The sequence below is a fragment of the Macrobrachium nipponense genome, chromosome 47 (assembly GCF_015104395.2).
Source record: "Macrobrachium nipponense isolate FS-2020 chromosome 47, ASM1510439v2, whole genome shotgun sequence".
Classification (NCBI taxonomy): Eukaryota; Metazoa; Arthropoda; class Malacostraca; order Decapoda; family Palaemonidae; genus Macrobrachium; species Macrobrachium nipponense.
The window spans coordinates 34,671,456-34,694,323 of NC_087222.1; the positions used below are offsets into that span (position 1 = coordinate 34,671,456).

General features: G+C 43.6%; 1 protein-coding gene across 1 annotated transcript in view; it reads right to left on the reverse strand.

Annotated features, from left to right (window-relative positions):
• Window positions 1-5,714: 5,714 nt before the first annotated feature.
• The window catches only part of LOC135204878 (beclin-1-like protein), an 18,574-nt gene continuing 1,420 nt past the window's right edge, over window positions 5,715-22,868 (reverse strand). Inside the window, exons 2-9 of the mRNA XM_064235107.1 lie at window positions 20,586-20,714; window positions 19,984-20,141; window positions 18,838-19,044; window positions 18,345-18,358; window positions 10,223-10,396; window positions 9,096-9,369; window positions 8,442-8,665; window positions 5,715-6,423 (exon numbers count right to left, since the gene is read on the reverse strand). Of these exons, the coding sequence (XP_064091177.1) occupies window positions 6,303-6,423; window positions 8,442-8,665; window positions 9,096-9,369; window positions 10,223-10,396; window positions 18,345-18,358; window positions 18,838-19,044; window positions 19,984-20,141; window positions 20,586-20,694 (1,281 nt within the window). The 5' untranslated portion in view covers window positions 20,695-20,714 and the 3' untranslated portion in view covers window positions 5,715-6,302. The remainder of the gene's footprint in view (window positions 6,424-8,441; window positions 8,666-9,095; window positions 9,370-10,222; window positions 10,397-18,344; window positions 18,359-18,837; window positions 19,045-19,983; window positions 20,142-20,585; window positions 20,715-22,868) is intronic.

Below are 22,868 nucleotides of genomic sequence, written 5' to 3' on the forward strand. Positions count from 1 at the left end.
AACTATCTTGTTTGAGACTTTTTCTTTGAAAAACTGAAGTGCCAAGTATATGGCCGCCAGTTCTTTGAGATTTATGTGCCAGAACACCTGTTCCCCTCTCCAGGTGCCTGACACTTCCTCCCTCCCTAATGTAGCTCCCCACCCGGTGGTGGACGCGTCGGAGAACAACACTAGGTCGGGGCTCTGAAGTTTGAGGGATGTTCCTTCCGAAAGTTTCACAGGATCGAGCCACCACTTTAGGTGATCCTTTACCTCCTTCGGGATCCTCAAAATTGTCTCCAAATTTTCTTTGTCCTTCCAATTCTCCTTCAGGAAAAACTGGAGAGGTCTGAGATGTAGTCTCCCCAACGGAAACAAACTTCTCCAAGCGAGGAAATGGTGCCCAGCAGACTCATCCATTCCTTCACCGAGCATGATTCTTTCCTTAAGAAGACTGATATTTTTTCTAATCCTTGCTGTTGACGTCCCTGGGACGGAAAAGCTCGAAAAGCCACTGAATCCATCTGAATCCCCAGATACACGATGGACTGTGTGGGGATCAGCTGCGACTTTTTCGAAATTCACTAGAAGTCCCAGGGACTTTGCTAGAGTTAAGGTTGATTGAAGGTCCTTCAGACACCTTTCTTTCGACGATGCTCGAATGAGCCAGTCGTCTAGATATAGAGAGATCCTTATGTTTGCAAGATGAAGCCACCTCGCCACATTCTTCATTAGAATTGTGAAAATCATTGGTGCCGTACTCAGACCGAAGCAAAGAGCTCTGAATTGGAAAACTCTTCCCTTCATGACAAAACACAGGCATTTCTTCGATCGGAGATGTATCGGGACATGGAAATATGCGTCTTGCAGGTCCAGTGATACCAACCAATCGTTTTGTCTTAAGGCCGCAAGCACTGACTGAGGTGTCTCCATCTTGAACGTCTGTCTCTCTATAAAAAGGTTTTAGACGCTCACATCTAAAACTGGCCGCACGCCTCCCGACTGTTGTAGAAACCCGGGGACTGAATGTCCTCGACTTGTTCTATTGCTTTCTTCTCGAGTATTTGTTCTATCAGATCGTACAAGATCTGTTGTTTTTCTCCATGGTAAGAGGGTGATAGATCTATAGGTGTTGTGCACAATGGAGGAGGCTTCAGGAAAGGTATTTTGTATCCTCGCTCGAAGACGTTGAGCGACCAGCTGTCTGCCTCTATCTTCTTCCAAGCTTCTGCAAATAAATGAAGCCTGCACCTACTGGCGACTGAAGGACTCCCTCCTCATTTTTTACCTCTGGACTTAGACTGAGCTCTGCCTCTAGAGAGTCCTCTTCCTCTAGGAGAAGGTCTAGAGGATGCTCCACCTCGAAAGGGCTTTATTTTCTTAGAAAACTGGGTTCGTGTTGAAGTCGAAGGAACCGCAGGACGTCTAGAAGATTGTGCTAAGAGATCCTGAGTAGCTTTTTCCTGTAGACTTCCAGCTACATCTTTAATCATAGCCTGGGGGAAGAAACAAAAAATGGTCAGAAAGAGGGGCGAAAAGCAAATCTGCCTTCTGTGTTGGAGACACTGCTTTGGTAGTAAATTTACAGTAGATAGCTCTCTTTTTCAGGAGCCCTGCACAAAAATGTGAAGCCAATTCCTCTGAACCATCTCTGACGGCCTTATCCATACAAGCGAGAACACTGGATAGCTCCCCCAAGCTAATTGAGTCTTGACTACGAGACTTAGTGTCAAGCAGCCCCAAACACCAGTCTATGAAATTAAATACTTCAATTGTCCGAAAAAGACCTTTCAGATGGTGGTCTATCTCCGCCAGTGTCCATGTTATTTTAGCTGACGAAAGAAGAGACCTTCTTGGTGCGTCAACCAGACTGGAAAAGTCACCTTGAGCCGATGCGGGAGCCCTTAACCCGACATCCTCACCTGTATCATACCAGATCCCAGCCTTGCCGCAAAGTCTTGAAGGAGGCTGGGCAAAGGAAAACTTTCCTTGAGCTTTTCTAGACTCCATCCAATCTTGCACCTTCTTAAAAGCTCTCTTAGTTGAAAGAGACTTTGTCATTTTAACAAATCCAAGAGTCTTATTTGTTTTTGACAACGAAAACTGAGAAGGAGGCGACCGAGGTGCTGCGGGTTGAAACTCTTCTCCAAATGAATCCCGAAGCAATCGAACCAAAACTTGATAATCGGAAGAATCTGACACAGCAGGTTGATCCTCTTCCGTTTCTTCTGAAATATTACTTAATCCTTCCTCATCTATAGGAGTGACCAAGGGGACTCCCGAAGCTGGTGGTACAAGTCCTTTCACTCCGACCTTTAATGAAGATCGTTGTTTTGACGTGCAAGGAGCATTCTGAATATTAATATCTAAAGATTCAGATAAAGCGGTACCAAATTCTTGCTCATTCTCTCGATGGGAGTCTCTTCGAAAAGCCGATTGCAGTTGAGGTTCCATACTAATACCTTGTTGTGATACCTGATGGATATGCAACAAAGCGTCCGTTAGAACGTCTCGCTTGGCATCCGTCCGAGCGTCAAGCTTGGCGTCCAGCCGAGCGTCAAGCTTGGCGTCCAGCCGAGCGCCACGCTTGGCGTCCAGGTGAGCGTCACGCTCGGCGTCCATCCGAGCGCCACGCCTGGCGTCCAGGTGAGCGTCACGCTCAACGTCTGTCCGAGCGTACCGCTTGTCTAAATAGGCGTCCCTGTGAACACCCCGCTCCTTCCAAGCCGAACTAGGAGCGTCGAGTTTCTCAGACTGTAGACGGCCTCGTTTCGCAACCATAGGATCGTCCGTTCTTGGATAAAGCGAGCCTCGAGAGTCTGGGCGAAATTTCTTCCTTTCGATCTCAAAATTCCTCGTAGGAAGTTTTTCATGCTCTTTCTCCAACTGCAGGTGAGACGTACAAAATCTAGAATGAGTACTCACAGGCGAAAGAGACGATCGGTCCACCTGTGCGGGAGACCTCTTAGATCTTTTAATCGGTAATTTATCATCTTTTCTTCTCGGACGAATTTCTGATTATCTCTCAGCCAGCAACGAAGCAAGTTGTTGTTGCATCGACCTGATAACACTCTTTGTAGTAGAAGATTCTTTTTCAGGAGAAAAACTGATCCTATGAGAAGGCGAGGGGCGAGGGGAAGCCCTATCCCTTCTCACAAGACCCGTTCTAGTTCTATTCTTAGAACGACTAGGGCGCTCCAAGGCGTCCTCGTCAGATGACATCATAATTCTCCTTTGAGGAGTCCATGCAGCAAAACTCTCCGGTGAAGACCGCAAACCAACAGGAGAAAAATGACGTGAAGCGTCTTCTTCCCTGCGATCGAAGACTCTGGCCGCCTGTGTGACACCTTGAGTTTTCGATCTTTTTTGCGGTGGAGAGTAATCCAAGTCTCGAGACGAAGCCCGTAACGAAGAAGCAGCGCAAAGAGACTCTGCGCCCCCCTCTGAGAGACTACTGACGATAGCCGCCTGTGTGACATTTAACGTCATAGCTCTTTTCAGAGGACGTGAGCGTCTTCTCATCTCCCAACTCCTGTTAGGGGAGGACGCCTCTAGGACGAAAAGCACTCGCGGAGGATACGCGCACTCGCACACTCTTTGGCAGCCTGGGGATCGTCTACAGGTTCTGCCGAAGGGACGCCAGATCGGTGGGGGTTCCCCGTAACCCTCCTGCGGCTTTCGACATGTCCGTCTTCCTGGGCTTGGAAGTTTGACAGAGGTCCAGGCCTAGAGGCATTATAGGGCCGATCTGACGCCCCCTCCACAACACTGGGGGCACTTTCACTGCACTTTTGTTCACTAATAATGCTTTTACCCACCAAAGCGAGCACTTTAGATTCTAGGTTTCGTATTGATTCCAGAATCGTAGAAAGGGCATTGTCTTCCACTGATTTTTCAGGGCCCGAAGGCACAACATTTTCAGGGCCCGAAGGCACAACAGATTTAGGTGTACCAACTACTGAATGTATAGTAGGAGAAACCTTACTACCCTTACTTCTACTGACTGATACACTCCTGGAGGAAGATCTCCGTATCCTATCACGCTCCAATTTCCGCACATAGGATTCATAAGCCTTCCAACCCGAATCAGACAGACATTCACACTCCTTACAACAGTCATCTATAACACACGTATGCTCTCTACAATTATTACATATTGTGTGTGGGTCTACCGAACCTTTCGGTAGCCTCACCTTACAACCTTCCATACAACACACTCTGGTGCTAGATAAACTAGTCCCAGACATCTTAGTTAAAGGAAAAAACCAAACCAAATTCAAATCCAATCCACTATCAGCGTATGCCTAGTCACAATCCACGTTCGATAACCAAAAAACAAACAGGATACTCAAGTAACAGAGAAGTTTCGAAAATCCTAGACGGAGGTGTTGAAAACAGATGTTATCAACACCGGCGACAGAAAAAATCTGAATAGAAAATGGGAATGGTTCCTGACACCCGCCTCCCAGCGGCGGGAATGGGTACTAACCACCTGGCCGACCACTGCGTGTGCCGGGAGTTTTGAAATTCTGTCGGACTTCGGAGAAATACAGCTATAAATATATCTGCTGGGTAAGTTTCATGAACAAAACAAGTATCACATGGCTTGGTGCGAAAGCACTCACGCCCTCGACACCGAGTGCACAAATCATGAGGGTCGACCTCCAATAGAGACCTAAATGCCCCACACTTACGGCCCTCCTCGCCAGGGCACAATCTGCGGATGACGGGGGGTCTCACCGGCTCGCGGGAATCCATGTTAATCACAATCCACGAGCACAATAACAAAATAAATCAAGTACTCACGTATTTCCAACTCAGGCACTCAGAAAAAGGGAAAGTACAGGAAAAATGCTTCACGATAGTATGAAGAATCCTCAACATACAACACAGCGGGCAGAGCAGTGAACAACACGTCTGACACCAATGGCAGCCGAAAGCAAAGTGAAGCTTCACCTCCCAGTCGGCCGGGACACCCGACTATCGGACAAGCAGTTAACTATCGAACCTCCTTGTTCAAAGCTTACGACCGGTTCCAGCTGTAGCTGATTACATTCCAATTGTTAAAGGACCTCAGGTTTGTATTACATATTGGAACAAATATACATTACTTAATACTCTGCAACTTAAACACGTAACAGACATACAAAACAGTAAATCATGACTTTGATGACACTTCCTATAACCCAGTGTTGCTAGAAATCAAGGGTTAAATGAAACATATTTTGTTCTTGAAATAATTGTACCACACAGTCAGTGGCAGATTCATCAGTCACAAAACTTTGCTTACTTCATGATTACTTCAACAAAAACAACTGTACAACAACAATAATTATATGTGTGTGTGCAAATAAGTATTGATATAGATGTGTGTACATATTACATACATATATGATAATCCTAAGAGCCCCCGAAATGAAAGACTTCTAGATTGGCCACGAAGAATAAATGTTTAACAATGCTTCAATATATTCCAGGATACATTACCGTCAATATTTCCTCCAATTTCTAATCATGTCCTCAGCATCACAAATATATAATCTCCTCCATCCATAAATTATCTACATACACAGCTGGCACAAGCTCATCTTCAGCCTTCATACGTAACATCCAAAAACCTTTCCTTCTGTCAAGTCTTACCAAGTTCTTAACCCGATACCAGTTCCCACACTCTAAAGCAACTGTAAGTACTTTCTTACTTATAATAAGTAAGTGACAATGAAAAACACAACATATTAAACTTGTATAAACATTTATTTACAAACAAAACATGTTTGCCTTACACGTATATCACATATAAAAGTTCCGTACTGTACTAATGTCAAAATCAGCAACAGAATTCTGTACAGTATGAGGGAAAATGCATTTCGCATTACCACAATTCAAACCATGTTTAAGAAATTCAAACAAATTTACTGGATACACCAGCAACCGAACTTAGCATCATGGTTCCAAAACGAAGAAGGAAATATCCTTGTACGCACTTAGAAAGTAGGAAACAGTTACATAACTTACTTATGATGTAAATAAAAAATATTTGTGTTGGTTATGTACCAACCATAATTACAACACTATATACATCTTTGATCATACCAATACCAGTCTAACAGGCATAACAGTTCTCTGTCAGCTTAGTCTGTTGTTCAGGGTGATTTGGCAATGAATGGCCTGAGTGTTTATGATTACATGGATTGACAATTACACTTCCCGTCATCAATACGAGCTTTCTCAGAGGTCCCTCCAAGGTACTACTGGCCTAATGTTCAAGATTGCACAGCACAACGATAACATTGCCCTCCTTCACGAAATCTCCCGTCGTGATCTTAGTTCTCGCCCTGGGAGCTGGAGAAAAGGGCGGAGGAAACCCACGTTAAACCCCACTTGAGGTTCGTGAGTAAAAATTTCAGGGCTTTCGTCCACTGTTCTTCGCTATTGAACTGCATCCTGGAAAAGATTATTATCATTATTATTATTTTTAATATTATACTATTACTGTAAGGTAACTTCTATAACAGAGACAGCAATGCCTTTTAAGATACGAAAGGTTTTTTGCTGTAACCAAAAACAGGAACCACATTTACTGTAAGACTGTAAAAGATCAGGTAGTCACAGTTTGTGAACAGCATCATTAACTTGCTAAATACTGAGCTTAAGAAATATAGTACCAGAGTCTGTAATAATAAGCCATTGGCTACATAATAACATTAACATAACAGGTGTCTAATCAACAAGAACTCTCAATTCCCCACTGATTAGACTAGTCATTCAAACTGGTGCCTCAATCACAGGACTGACTCGATCAAAACACTTGCCAATGCAGAAAAATTCCAAGATTCTGGACAGCCAATTTAGGAAGGTGCAAAGAACACCTTTAGACTGTTTATTTATATGTACCTTATTCAAATTTTCACCTCCAATTCAAAAAGAAATCATTACTATTTATTGTTTTTTTAAGGCAGGACCAGTGGTTTTGTTCTTACACAAGAACTAAATTATTATTATTCTGACTCAGAAAACTAAACCTATTCATATGGAATAAGCCCACCAAAGGGGCCATTGACTTGAAATTCAAGCTTCCAAAGAATATGGGGTTCACTAGGAATAAGTAAGAGGGGGTCAAGGTAAAGAACAGGGAGCAGAGTCCTGTTTACAGAAACTGGACAGCTCTACAACACAGCCTCCCATTTTATAGTCAATCTTGTTCCTGAACATTTACAGGTGATAAAAATCAAGATACTGTACTTTCCTCCTCTGGTTTCACACCAACTCATATATGGACTGGAATAAAGCATAATTTTGTGGTTGGTATGGTGTTGGCTTCCCACCTCGGTGGTCGTGGGTTCGATTCTCAGCCATTCCATTGAGGAGCGAGAGATGTGTATTTCTGGTGATAGAAGTTCACTCTTGACGTGGTTCGGAAGTCACGTAAAGCTGTTGGTCCCGTTGCAGAATAACCACTGGTTCCGTGCAACGTAAAAGCACCATACAAACAAACAAACAACTCATATAAGGACTGGAATGAAGCATAATTTTGGTCCTACTGGGACCAACAAAGTCAATCAGCACTGACAGAGAAACTGATAGTTGAAAGGTTTGAAAGGTGTAACAGGAGGAAAACCTCGCAGTTGAAGCACTGAGAAACAATTGTTAGGAGAGGGTGGAAAGTAAGATGGACGAAAGAGAATATGAACGGAGGTACAGTCACAGGAATGAAAGGGGTTGCAGCTAGGGGTCGAAGGGACGCTTACAAAGAATATTACGTAATGCCTGCAGTGCACTGCATGAGGTGTAGTGATGGCACTACCCTCCTATGGGGACAAACTCATTTATGGAGTGTTCATGACTGTCATAATTCATATCAACATGTGCATTTTTTACCTCAGTATGGCCCTGTGCAAAATATAGTAGGAAAGCTGAAATAACTGTTACAGTAAGCAACATCAACAAAAGCCATCAACAACCACAGCAAAAAGGTCAATTGGGTATTGATTACAGCCTTGTATAACCTTCCTGGCAAATACCAGGGGATACATACCACAATACCTCCAAATAGCTAAAATACATGAATGCTTGACACCCCTCTAAAACACCTATGGCTGCCTATTCTAATTGTTCAAACACACACACACAAATTATCAAAATGCATTTAATCACAAATATGATATAAAAATACAGTAATTAGTGAATATCTCTCTATGGAAAATACTGCAAATAAGCGCATTTTTCACCAACAATGTGGATTTATGTTCCACAGAAGAATCAGCAAGTTGGTGAAGCCGCGAATCCAGAGCCACAAATCGGTGGGGATCCACTGTGTGGATAAAATTACAACAGTACACTTCTAAACCTTCACATTTTGACAATTTTCCCATAAACCAAGATACATAACCTGCAAATTCAAATCTCGAAAGATCACACAACCTCAAAACTAACAAACCAGGACCCATTAACACCAGACTCACTTGATCGACATGGAATTGTTAGACGTCGGATCCTCTATGAAGTGTTTGTTGATGCGGTACGGGAGACAGAACTTCGCCGACTGTCCTCCCTGGGCTTCGACGTGCTGCTGGAACTCTGCGACACACTCTAGGAAGGCCACCATCCCGGCATCGAATTTGGTGTCCCAGAGGAACCTGAAGCCTCCAGATCCGTACAGCGGGAGTTCACGGTTTTCTCCGATCACCTGCGGAGAGGAAAATGGAAGTGACATTATCCCCTTCAGAGTTATGGAAACTGATTCTCAACTATCAAGATTTTTTTAGTTTGTTGTTAAGAATTGCACATAAACCTTGTTACCTTAGAAAATCCACTTCAGAAATCTCAAATAACTTCAAACAAATTATCATTATTATTATTATTCAGAAGATGAAGAACTATTCATAAGGAACAAGTCAACAGGGGCTACTGACTTTGAATTCAAGCGTCCAATGAATATGTATGTGCTCACAGGCAGTAAGTGAAGGTAGATGGTAATACAGAAAGATCTCACTTAATTAAAAAATCAATAAAAATTTATTCAAATACAAGAAGGACAGTTTTATGGTAGCACTGCACTGCATCACCACATCGTTTCAAAAGTACCAAATCAAACCCGTGGCATCCAAGATACAAACCTCAATATACGAGTGATTCCCAAAAGGCACAAGCCTATACTTGGAGAACTTTAGTCCAATTTTCCTTGCGAGCGAAGCAAGAAGAAGCACAGTCTGGCCCCAAGCAGCATTGATCTCTGGCCACGTGACGGGTGCCGTTGGCAGACGACCGAGCCGGAGGTTGTTGATCGTTCCAAAGTGACCAGAGTACCAGATATGGAATGTTGTGTTGAAGACATTGGTCTTCTTCAGTCGTTCCAACTGGTTCTGAGTGTACTGTAGTTGGTTCTTTAAGCTGGGAAGGAAAAATTTCTGCTTTAAAACAAAGTTTCAGACTAAAACCTTCGCTTATGTCTGGAACGGCCTTAGCTACAATTCCACGTTATACTTTTTACAACGACATACTAAGTGTTACGAGTTTATTTCTGCTCTCTTCCACCTCGCACATTAGTCTAGGTCTCCATCTAATCACTTATTTATCCCTGATTTCCTGGACCTTCCAAGAGACCTTTGTCCTGCTAATTTCAATTTACTAATAGCAAAAAATCACTAAGCTAAAAAGATACAGAGGAAGACAAGAAATTTGATTTGATGGTAGAATTGCAACTTGATAAGAATGAAGTATAATATGATAAAGAAAATCAGGACTATCATTGAGAAATCGAGTAGTTTTGTGTCATCTTTCAAACACTATATAGAAATACAGGTGTCTTCCTTGACTTACGGCGGGGAATCCATTCCAGTGCCACACCATAAATTCATTCCCATTGTGAGTCGGTTTTTCGCAGTTATTGGTGCTCTAACGTCACTTATAGGCCGTAACTTGAAGTTGCATCAAGTTATAACACTGTAAGCACAGTTAACTTGATACCTACTCTTGCTGTTAGTACCATCAATGGCGCTTACAGTGCCATAACTTGATGCAAAATCAAGTTACAGTGCTGAATAAGTACCATAAGATTGAATCATCGCAAGTCGGTGGCAATGTAAGTCGAGGACGTACTATTACATTCACATACTGTATACATTTTTAAACAATCACCTTAAGAGGGTTACAGATGTTAATGCATTGTTACAGTAACTACAGAGTATTATCATAAGAGGAACCGACAGAGAAAAACTTTCACACAAAAAATCGAACACTCTACCTCCTGTTTTCGTCCTCCATCTGCGTGAGTTGGTATTTGTGAGAACAGTACTCCCGCCAATACCGTTCCTCTTCGTCCTGCAACCTCGCCTTCTCCTCCTCATGCTTCTCCAAGACGGTCATCACGACTTCCTGTTCCTTCTGGGTCTCGGCCAGTTCAACAAGCAGGCGCTCCCTCCTCCAACTCAAGCTGTAAAGGATAATATAAGCGTTTACTTTGGAGAGAGTAGATCACAAAAATAAAGGAGGTATTTATTTTCTATTCTTTTATCCATTATCTCCTTGAAATACTGACCTGTCTATCCTTTGGGATAACCAATCCTTCCACACACAAGATAAAAGTATTGTCTTAAATGCTACAAATAGTGAAGAGTAACTTAACCAGTCCTTCATATCTTCATCGAAATACTGCAGTGCCGTCACTTTCTCCCCTTCTGAGATAATCTATTCTTCCGTACTGAGATAAAACTACCATTATTCCTACAAATAGCGAAGGGTTCACATAACCAGGGAATAGGACCAATCCAAAAGAATGCTTTTCAAACAGGGAGTCCCCTGAGGTCTGCATGGGCATTGGATGTGAAAGGTACCTTCCAAATATGACAGCCATACCCGGCAGGCATCAAATTTCATGAATTTGAAACCATCAGGGAAACACAAATTATCTGAAGCACATTTTTCTATTTTCAGACTCACCACAGACAATGTCGTCCCCTAGAAAGGCGATAACATAAACGTAGGAGGCATAAGATGCCTAAAGCACAATTCTGCCACAGAAAAAAGGAAGGTGGTGATTCCAGTAAGAGGTTAGTGGACAGTCTGAATTCGAAAACCTACATAAGATGAAGTTTGGAACTCGTAAGATTAAAAAGTTTGTATTTGTGTTAGATGACAATATTATTACTACAGTAGTACTTGTAAAGATAATTATAGTGAGCATAATTCATAAACATGATATTTTGTTTAATAATACATAAAGTTTCATACATACTTACCTGGCAGATATATACATAGCTAAGACTCCGTCGTCCCCGACAGAAATTCAAATTTCGCGCCACTCGCTACAGGTAGGTCAGGTGATCTACCGGCCTGCCCTGGGCGGCAGGACTAGGAACCATTCCCGTTTTCTACTCATATATTTTCTCTTCCACCTGTCCTCCTTGCGGGGAGGCTGGGTGGGCCCTAATCGTATATATCTGCCAGGTAAGTATGTATGAAACTTTATTGTATTATAACATATCATTTTCATACAATCAACTTACCTGTCAGATATATACATAGCTGATTGGCACCCTTCAGTGGAGGGTAAGAGACAGCTACTACTGGAATAGACAGGTAAACACATCTGTTGTAGGTATAAAATAAAAACCTTGGTTCCTACCTGATAGGTGGTAGACTTCGTGGGTGTTTTCCCCGTAGTCTGCATCACCTCAAGAAACTTTAGCGAGATATGTGATCTATGGCCAAGAATTCTTGTGGGTCTGCCGAAGGGGTCTTATCCACTTACTCGGCAGAGCCTGAAAGGACTTTGTCAATGGGTGCTGATCCACTTACATGACAACACCCTTATGTAAGGAGCACACAACCAATCCCGACCACCTGATCCTAACCACCATGTTAGTATTAAAAATTGCTCCGAGTTATTCCCCAACTCTTCGCAACAACCGTAACTCAAACCACAATGCACACGCACACAATAATTTCAAAAAAAATTTTATCTATTACAAGATATCACAAGAGTTCCTTACTGAACTGAAGTGACTGGCCGCTTGTACGGCAACTGCACTTGTTCAGCAGAAAGTCTAGAACATATCTATTAGACTTAAGTAAAAAAAAAAAAATTTAAAGGATTGTTGTCACTCCCTGTACACCCAAGGATTTGTGCCCCGCAGACACAAAAGGACCTAAGGAAAAACATTTTTCATAGGTCACACACGGACAAAGTCCTTCAAATAGTGAGCAGCAAACACAGAAATTACATCTCCATATGTCGCTTCCAAGATATTCTTCAGCGACATATTTTCTCTGAAAAGAGAGACGTCGCCACTGCTCTCACTTCATGAGCTCTTACTCTCAGGAGTTTTAAAGAATCATCCGTGGCAAGCCTTATGAGCGTCCGTAATTACGTTCCTGACAAAAAGGCTAAGGCATTCTTAGACATAGGTCTTGATGGATCCTTCACTGAGCACCAAAAGACCTGTCTAGAACCTCCCAACTGTTCCTTTTTTCGTAAGTAAAACTTTAACGCCCTTACTGGGCAAAGAGACCTCTCCGGTTCCCTGCCGACGAGACCCACGATAATCCTTTTACCTCAGAAGTTTTCTCGCCAGGGATTCAAAGGATTTTTCATTCTTCGCCAAGAATAATTCCTTGAATGGAACAGATGGCTGAATCTATATTGAACCCGACTTTGTCACTAAGGGGCGGTGCAGTTCACTAACCCTTTTTGCCGTCGCTAGTGACAAAAGGAATAAACATTTTCTCGTTATATCACGCAAACGAGGCCAAATGTAAGGGTTCAAATCTCTCTGAAGCCAAGAACTTCAGCACTACGTCTAGATTCCAGTTAGGGGGAGAAGTAATTCTAGACTTCTTGGTCTCAAACGACCTAATCAAGATCATGCAGATCCTTTATCGTTTTCCAAATCTAGGCCTCTATTCCTAAAGACGGGGCCGATAGCATACTTCTATAGCCCTTTATCGTGGCTACGGAGAGCTGCGATTCTTCTCTCAGAAATAACAGAAAATCAGCTATTTCTGTTACAGAGGTACTGGAGGAGGACAACTTCTTTGACTTACACCACCTTCTAAAAACTTCCCACTTGGATTGGTAAACCCGGATAGTGGAAGTTCTCCGGGCTCTCGCGATCGAGCTTGCTGCTTTACTAGAAAAGCCTCTCGCTCTGACAAGTCTTTCGTAGTCGAAAGGCAGTCAGAGCGAGAGCGGGGAGGTTTTGATGAAACCTCTCGAGTGTGGTTGTCTGAGAAGATCCCTCCTTTGTGGAAGGGATCTGGGGAAGTCTACTATCCACTCCAGTACCTCTGGGAACCACTCTTGAGCTGGCCAAAAGGGGGCTATCAGGGTCATTCTTGTCCCTTTGAAGTCACAAACTTCCTGAGTACTTGCCCAGAATCTTGAATGGGGGAAATGCGTAAACGTCTACCTGAGACCAATCTAGCAGGAAGGCGTCTACTGCTAGAGCTCTGGGATCTTCTACTACTGAAACAGAAGACTTCCAGTCTCCTCGAGAGGAACGTGGCAAAGAGTCGACATGAGGAGTTCCCCAAAGAGACCAGAGCTTTGAGGCAAACGTCTGAGTGGAGGGTCACTCGGTATGAAGGACCTGGTTACCTCCTGCTCAGCCTGTCCGCTCTTACGTTCCTTACTCCCTGCCACGAACCTCGTCAAGAGAGAGATGTTCCTTTGCGATGTCCACACAGCAGTTCTCATTGCGAGTTCGTAAAGGGCATACGAGTGAGTACCTCCTTGCTTCCGAATGTATGCCAGGAGCGGTTGTATTGTCCGCATTCACTTGTTACTATTTTGTTGCATACTAACGGTTTCGAAGCTCTTTAGAGCTAGGTGTACAGCCAGCAGCTCTTTGCAGTTTATGTGCCAGGACACTTGAAGAGCATTCCAAGTGCCTGACACTTCTCTCTTTCCCAAAGTTGCTCCCCAACCTTTTTTCCGACGCGTCGGAAAACAATACAAGGTTTTGGGCTCTGTATTTCCAGGGAAGTACCCTTGTTTTCCCTTCAGTGGAGTAACCACCATTCTAGATGTCGTTTTATCAGATCTGGAATGGGGAAAACTGTCCGAGAGGAGTCCTGTCTTCATGTTCACGAACTTCTGAGGAAGAACTGAAGAGGACGGAGATGAAGTCTTCCTAGATGAAAGAACTGTTCGAGCGAGGAAAGGGTCCCTAACAGGCTCAACCATTCCCTCAGCCGAAGTCCGTTCCTTCCTTAGGAAGAGAGAGACTTTTTCTAAACCTCTCGCTAGTCTCTCTTGAGAAGGAAATACTCGAAAACCCCGAGATCCATCCGAATCCCCAGATAGACCAAGTTCTGGCTGGGGATCAGTTGGGACTTCTCGAGGTTCACGAGTATCCTAATGTCTTTATCAGGTTTAGCGTCACAGTCAGGTCCTCCAAACACTGTTTCTCTGACTTTGCTCTGATAAGCCAGTCGTCTAGGTATAGAGATATACTGATTCCTTTCAGATGAAGCCATCTCGCCACATTTTTCAAAACGGTTCGTGAAACCTGAGGCGCCGTAGGGACAGGCCGAAACACAAGGCTCTGAATTGGAAGATCCTTCCCCCCGTCATGAAACGGAGGTACTTCTTCGACGAAGGATGGATCGGGACGTGGAAAATAGGCGTCCTGGAGATCCAGAGACACCATCCAATCCCCTTGGCGAAGAGCCGCCAGGACTGAAGCAGAGGTTTCCATGGAGAACTTCTGTTTTTTGACAAACAAACTTGTTCAGAGCGCTGACATCCAGAACTGGTCTCCAGCCCCCCGAGGCTTTCGCAACCAAGAAAAGACGATTGTAAAACCCTGGGGAGCTTTGATCCAGCACGTTCTATAGCTCTCTTGTCCCACATCTGATCCACCATTTGTTGAAGAGTATCTTTCAACACAGGGTCCTTGTAATTGGCGGACAATTCCCTCGGAGTTGACGTCAGGGAGGATTGTCCAGGAAAGGAATGAGATATCCCTTCTGAAGAACCGACATCGACCAAAGCGTCTGTGTCGATGCGAGTCCAGGCTTCCGCAAATCCCCGGAGCCTGGCACCTACTGGTGTTTGGAGGAGCGCCACTTCACTTTCCCCTTTTTAAAGGGGCGGAACGAGGCTCGACCTCTCTTCTCGGTCGTTTTCCTTTTAGAGCGGTAACTCTATTGGGAGGGCCTCCTCGAAAGGGCCGAACAGGAGTAGACCCCACTTTCTTTTCTCCCACCATCACTGGTCTCTTCTTCCTGGACGATTGCAGGAGAAGATCCTGAGTCGCTTTCTCCGTCAGAGATCGGGAAATATCCCCTCACCAACTGTGACGGGAACAGAAATCAGACCTAGGGGCGAATAACAAAGCTGCTCTTTGCGAATGTGATACTGCTTTCGTCAAGAAAGCGCTAAAAACAAAAACAGATCTCTTCTTCAAGAGACCTGCTCCAAATAAGGAAGAAACTTCCCCTGAGCCGTCTTGCACCGCCTTGTCAATACATGACAAAATTGCCAGGAGTACATCCGGTTCTAGCCCTTCAGGGGCATGAGCCTTCTTGGATCACCCCAAGGGACCAATCTAGGAAGTTAAAGACTTCTAGAATGTGAAAAAGTCCCTTGAGGAGATGATCCAACTCTGAAAGACCCCAAGTAATCTTAGCCGTGTGAAGGCTATGTCTCCTGGATGCATCTACCAGACTGGAAAAGTCAGCTTCAGCTGAAGCTGGAAGAGTGAGACCCATATTCTCCCCTTCTCCCCCAGTCTGGTACCAAATCCCTCTCTTGCCCGTAAGTCTAGGGGGAGGCATGCAAAAGACTGTCCTTACTAGCTCTTTCTTAGTTAGCATCCAGCTATCCAGCGATTGCAGAGCTCTCTTCATAGAAATCGTCGGTCTCATCTTCAAGAAAGCCGACGATTTCGGTGTCTTCGAGCATGAAAAAAGTGAACGAGGCGAAGGAGGAGCGGCAGGGATCAATGCATCTCCGTATTCCTGGAGAAGGAGAGCTGTCAAAACTTTGTAGTTCGACAGTCCTTCTTTACCGTGAGACTCGTCCTCTGAGTCCTCTTCCAAAATCGGATCAGCAGGAGAGGCCACTTCCCGTTCCTGGTCTTCCTGTCCAAAAACTCTCTCTACTGGAGACAAACTCCTAATAGGAGAGGGGCTAAGAGAGTGTAAAGAGCTCCTATGCTTGGCTGGCTCTTCGTACTTGGCTGGCTCTTCGCGCTTGGCTGGAGCCTCGCGCCTGGCTGGCGCCTCGCGCCTGGCTGGCGCCTCGCGCCTGGCTGGCGCCTCGCGCTTGGCTGGCGTCTCGCGCCTGGCTGACTCCTCGCGCTTTGGCTGGCGCCTCGCGTCTGGCAGGATCCTCGCGCTTGGCTGGTCGTCTCGCGCCTGACTGACTCCTCGCGCTTGGCTGCGCCCTCGCGCCTGACTGGTGCCTCGCGCCTCTCAAAACTCTCGCGCCTGACTGACGCCTCGCGCCTGGTTGAAGTCTCGCGTCTTCCTGGTGCCACATCCTTGCGTGACAGATGCTTGTCTGGAGCCTCGCGCTTGGCTGATCCTCCACGCCTGGTTGTTAACCTCTCACGCCTGGTTATGTGGTAACCCTCCGCCGCTCGGCTGAAGCTGCTGGTCTGGCAGACGTATCCCATCTGGGAGAATCCTCTCGTCTGTAATGCGTTTCTCGCTTGTCTGACTCTCTAATCCTAGAGGACGCTTCTCGTCTGTAGGACGCCTCGCGCTTGGCTGGCGCGACGCGTTTGCCTGGCGAATCAAAATCGTCCCACGAGTCTCTATCTGAGTTCTCAAAAGACTCACGTCTCACAGGAGCCTCACTCCTGGTGGGAGAAGGAAGACGAGTCTTCTTGACCGGCAGTCTGACGTCTTTCTTACGAGGAGGATCCTTCGAAAGGACTCCTACTAAGGCGGATAGCTGTTCCTGCACCGCCAAAATGATCCTCTTGGAAGCCTCTCCTGCGTCTTCTTGAACGGGAGAGGGAGACCTCGAAGGCGTGTTGCCCACATCATGGGACGTCAAAAGCCTCTTCGCCTTCTTGATAGAAGGAGGCGCTTCTTCCGAAAAGCGTTCTGGGCTTGAATCCAAAACAGGATCTCTCCAGTGCCTTTTCAGGGGCCTGGACAAGTCCGAATCCTTCCACCCTCGTTTAGGAGAGGGAGAAGCGGACGAAGAGAAGCACTCTCTGAGGACGCTTTTTTTTTTCGGGATAGCGGTCCTGAGCAGGCTGTCTATATACAGCACCTGCTGAAGGACGCCTGACCGGGGGGAATTCTCCACAACCTCCGTACGGCTTTCGACTTTCCTTCTCCTCTGGGCTTGGGAGCTTGGAAGAGGTCTAGGCCTGGGAGCGTCGCAGAGACGGTCAGACGCCCCCTCCACAACACTGGGACACTCACTTCACTAAATCACTTTCACAGTCCTTACCTTTCATGGTAGCCATTTTGGATCTCATCCTGTGAAGAGTAGCCTTCAGTTCAGCAATTTCCGAGGCCGAATCTGAATGTAAGGCCAGTGAGGGTCCTGATACAGAATCATAATTAAGAGAAGAGTTAGAATTATCCAAAGGCTCAATAGGCCTTGTACTACTACCCGCAATCTTAGATGCAGCCCTTCTGACTCTATCCCTTTCTAACTTCTTCAAGTAAGAAGTTAGAGTCTTCCATTCCTCAACATTCAACCTCTCACACTCATGACAGGTGTTAGAAATAGAACAATCAAAACCCCTACATTTGCGACATACAGTGTGAGGATCAACCGAAGCTTTCGGTATCCTCACCTTGCAGCCTACATTCACACACATTCTCACACACACTTGAATCAGACATTCTGAAGAAAAATCAAAAGCAAGTCCAAATTCCAGGTCCACAGTTAGCGAATGCCAAACAAACGATCCAGGTACGTCACCAAAAGTCCACAAAAAGATGATCAATTGTCTAGAAAAGCGAATTCCAGTCAAGAGAGGTGGCAGCAACGATAGTTGATACCACCGGCGACAGAAAATATATGAGTAGAAAACGGGAATGGTTCCTAGTCCTGCCGCCAGGGCAGGCCGGTAGATCACCTGACCTACCTGTAGCGAGTGGCGCGAAATTTGAATTTCTGTCGGGGACGACGGAGTCTTAGCTATGTATATATCTGACAGGTAAGTTGATTGTATGAAAATACTGAACAAACTAAAATGCCTGCTATAATCATTTTGACTTCTCCTAGGAACATGAGCAGTGAATTGAAGAACAGAAAAGAAAAAATCGAGTTCAACAAACTTCATCAAAGCTACAGAACAATATATAATTATCCATTAAAAATAAATACAAGCAAAAAAACCATGAAATCAAAAAGATGAATACAATACTATAGTCCTCTACATACAATCCATCACTGTTCCAAGCCGTACTTTGTAAATTGAACAAAGATAAGTCTAAGCATCCAGCATTGTAGATACCCTATGCCATATAGCACTGTGCACTAAAAGGTAAACCGAGAACAAAAAGGTTTGACAGGTGTAACAAGAGGGAGACCTCGCAGTTGCACTATGATAAAATTGTTGGGGGAGGATGGCAAGTCAGATGGAAGAAAGAGAATATGAATGAAGGTATAGTAAAAAGAATGAAAGGGGCTACAGCTTGGGCCAAAGGGTCAATGCAAAGAACCTCAAGTAATGCCTACCGTGCACTGCTTGAGTTGTGCAAACAGCACCTAGCCCCTACAGGGAAGTTTAGTGACAGTGAAATACAAAAAGCAAAGTTTATACATACCAAATATTCCTCACAAAGGATTGTATCTTTGAAATTTTGTGTTTAGGCGACTACTACTGTGCTCGACAAACTATTCTAACTGTCAACAACAAACAAACACAATCCACTGCTTCGTACACTCTTGAGTTCGTTCTCCAAAGCCGTGACGTCTTCGTCTGGCATCTTGTTCAGTGACACCAGAAGCTGCTGAGACATCTGTGCCTGCTTCTGTGTTCGAGACAAAGTCGTGTCCATCATGTCCAGAAGTGCGTCTGTACATTCCTCGCAGAGCGGGTGGTCTATGTCGCTGTTTGAGCTGACCAGATCGTACAAGCCAGTGACAACCTGAAGGAAATGAGGTAATGCTTATTCTTTTCAAGATAAATGGGATGAAAGGTTTAGTTCAATGCCATCACATTACCTTAACATTTTCTCCAAATATCTGGATGCTATCATTCTATCTAGTACAAAGTTAGTGCTTAAAAACAACTCTTTTTGACATAATTTCAATTTTTCATTCAATTTTGGGGTTTCAAGATTGGATAACAGTTCCTGAAATACTGGCAAAGCAAACAGTATAACAAGTTCCTTGTGGTATTTGTACTTGCGTAAACTGTATTTGAGTTTGGCTAAATTTTACAGACATAATAGCATTATAAATACAAAAAGCTTTTAATAACTACAATTCACCATTCAAAAAGGCTGCCAAAATTAGCTTGTCACTAAGGAAAGAGATAAATTTAGTGGATGTCTACTTACAAACCTTGAATTATAAACAAATAAGGTAGCATACTCAGGATGTCAATTAAAATCTCCTGACTAATAACTATGATTTCATCCAGATATCCAGACCTAACCTTCGGCAAATCAGCGGACAGGCTAGGCAAAGATAACAAGCTGTCCTATTACCATAATTAGGCCTATTCTATAAAACAGGATAAGATTAGCCACCTACACAGCAGAGTAAATGATGGAACGTTATAAATATAGGTCATTTCACCTGGAAAAATATGTTACCATTACTATTCAACAGCTGTTTAACCTGCCAACTGGGATGACAGGAAATTTTTATTCAAAAACCGTAAAAAAATAAGGGCAACGCAAATCTAGACAAATCATAGGCTAGGTTTGAGGAAACCAAAGAGAATGAATCAAAAGTACAAGACAAAGAGCAATAAGTCTGGGGACCAAAAGTTGTTGCAATGAACCTTTTCTACAGCCTACCAAACCTCCCTTACAGACCACCTGAATAAAGAAACGAGTGAAAACACAGCAATGCCTCACCTTCAAAGGCTGAGTTTTCTCTGTGTCATACGATTCGCCGACTAGCATAAATCCGTGGTTGTGATGGCCTGAATCCGACAGGCGGAGAGGAGGGACAAACTTGTCCAGAGTTTCATCTGACGGATCAAAGTCGGCATCGATGCCCTGGTATATTGGTACTGAGAGAGATAAACAAATACTTTTGAATTAAAATGTTGTCCGTGTACAAAAAATGATTACCGTATTTACCAGCACATTAGACACTTTTTTATTTTCAAATGTACCAAAAAACTACCCTGCATTCAATGTAGCCATATTATGGATGGGAGACTGAGTTTAACCTATGGCAAGCATACTGGGTAGGCACAAAAATTCTTGCTAAAAATAAAACATTGAAAAACAAGCCTAATTATTACAGTAAGTTATGTTACTTGAATAAAATCAATAAATATGTGATGAAACATACTAAAATTGTTTTCAGCACAAAATATACTTGTAAAATGGGGTGTGTCTTGTGCAAGGGCACATCTTACACCCCAGCAAATACAGCAATTTTTTTTTTTGGTTGTAATAATTAACAATAATATCATACAGATAACAACTATACACAAACATTGACTCACAAGCAAGTTCAGCAAGCGTGTGTTCGTTGAGATGGGAGAAGCCTGCATCCAAATGAATGGGCTGCGTGCAACGCTGGCACACAAAATTCACAGTGACACGAGGATCCATGTTGGTTCACAGTGTGGCATCTGAAAATGTATATACGTATAGGAATCACCTGTCTGTCAACCCTTTGCCTCACAACAATGACACTAAAGTAAACGAACTGGTTTTGTATGTTTTAAATGAGTCGAGTGATTTTCAAATAATAAATTTTTTGTAATTATAGTTCTCTCTTACATCTGTCTGACTCTTCACCTGTCTAGTTTAGACTGTTCTTGTGAGGACTAAATGACTGTCTAATTCTGTCCCCTGCTATGTACCCTCAAGAATGGTCAACAGATTATGGCTTATCATGTTTTGGTATCAATGAGCATGTTAATGCAGTTGCTATGAACTGATAAGTACCACACTGTGTTGTACTGGGTACTCATCAAGCAATAGGAGGCTGCATAAATTATATTTTGCTTATGTGCACTGATCACTTAGGGTGCTGTGCCCTGACCAGGCACCCCTAAGTAACACTAAACATAGGAGACAATGGACTTAATTTCCATTTGGAGGTAGTCCCATCGTTCTGCAAGACTACCAAAGAATATATAAATTAGCTTGATCCTAGATTTAGGATGCCAAATCCATTTGCCTAATTATGATAAAATCACCCAGTAGGCTACAAAGGTCTATCTACCTAGGGTAACCTACCCTAGCCAGTAATCCTACAGTTTAGGGGTCCAAAGTCGCTGCATTACATTAAGTTAATAAATTCACTGCATTATGTAAAGTTGATATCAGCACACAGATTTATCAAATATTTATTGAATTGTGGAAAACAATGAGAAAATGAAGTTTCTCTGCTTACAGAAGCAGAGATTGTAAAAAAAACAAAGGCAATAATGCGGGAACATAAATAAACAAAAGCATGTCGGTAAGGATACGTATCTGTAGAATTTTGAGAAAATCATAAATCTTTGCTTCTGTAAGCAGATACACTACTCATTGAGGTAGATCTAAACCAGTATTCTGCGGCAGCCTCATTTTTTCAGATTTTTCAAAAGGTGGCTGCTGATGAGCAAAAGCCCATGTCAGATTCCTCCTTGGTTCCTGGTTCCTAAACGCTCACTCCACCAATGCAGTTGTGGGCACACTATGTGGCGGGATCACAAGCTGAAAAACAAGCTGGCAATATCTCCCCCCGTCCCCCCCACATTAACCTAATCACTCTAGCTGCCAAATCCACCCCAGTCACACTTTCCTCTACACACTACAGCATACACAAAACATAAAACAAAAAAACTCTCAAAACATATGTACTTACCAATCATTTAGTTACTCCGGGCAATACTGTGCTGTCCGCTGGTTAAGGTCACAGAGATAAGAACAACAACAACCAAGAACTACAACCCAATAACAACAACAACAACAACACAACAACCAAGGACTACAACCAACAATTCAACAACCAAGGACCACAACAACACAACAACAAAAAAGGAACACAACTACAACTCAACAAAAAAGGAACACAACTACAACTCAATAACACAGCAAACAACCAAGGAACACAACCACAACCCAACAACACAGCAACCAACCAAGAAACACAACCACAACCTCACACATAACAACAAAACTCAACAAACACAACAAAAGAGCACTACACAACAAAAATCACAACAGCACAGGCACGACAACTCTAAGCAAACAACACTAACTTAACAACAACCAAATAACAAATCAATAACACACAGAACTCAACTAACTCCCAGTGCCTTCAAAGAACTGCTTCCCACACTACTAACTATCACCAGCTCTCACCAAAGACTTACTGAAAACTCACTAAAAACACAGAACTCTAACAATCAACAGCACCAGCAGACAGCCCAGAACCTACCAACAACCAATTCAGTCATTAATAATCCATACAGCAATTACACTCTCTCTCTCTCTCTCTCTCTCTCTCTCTCTCTCTCTCTCTCTCTCACACAGACGTTGTCAAATGGAACTCCATAACTCCTCGATAACTAGGGTACACTATTTGCATGATTTTCTACAATATCTGCTTCTGTAAGCAGAAAAACTACTCATTTTTTAGCAGATCTGTTGAAAGAAGAAATTGAAATTGAAGAAAGCTTAAACAAGTAAATGCAAAGCAGCAGTGAATTTGGACCCATAAACTTAGATTTACCCCCTAGCCACGGGTAGGTTACCCTACCTAACCTATCCAACCCTCATATAGGCTAGGC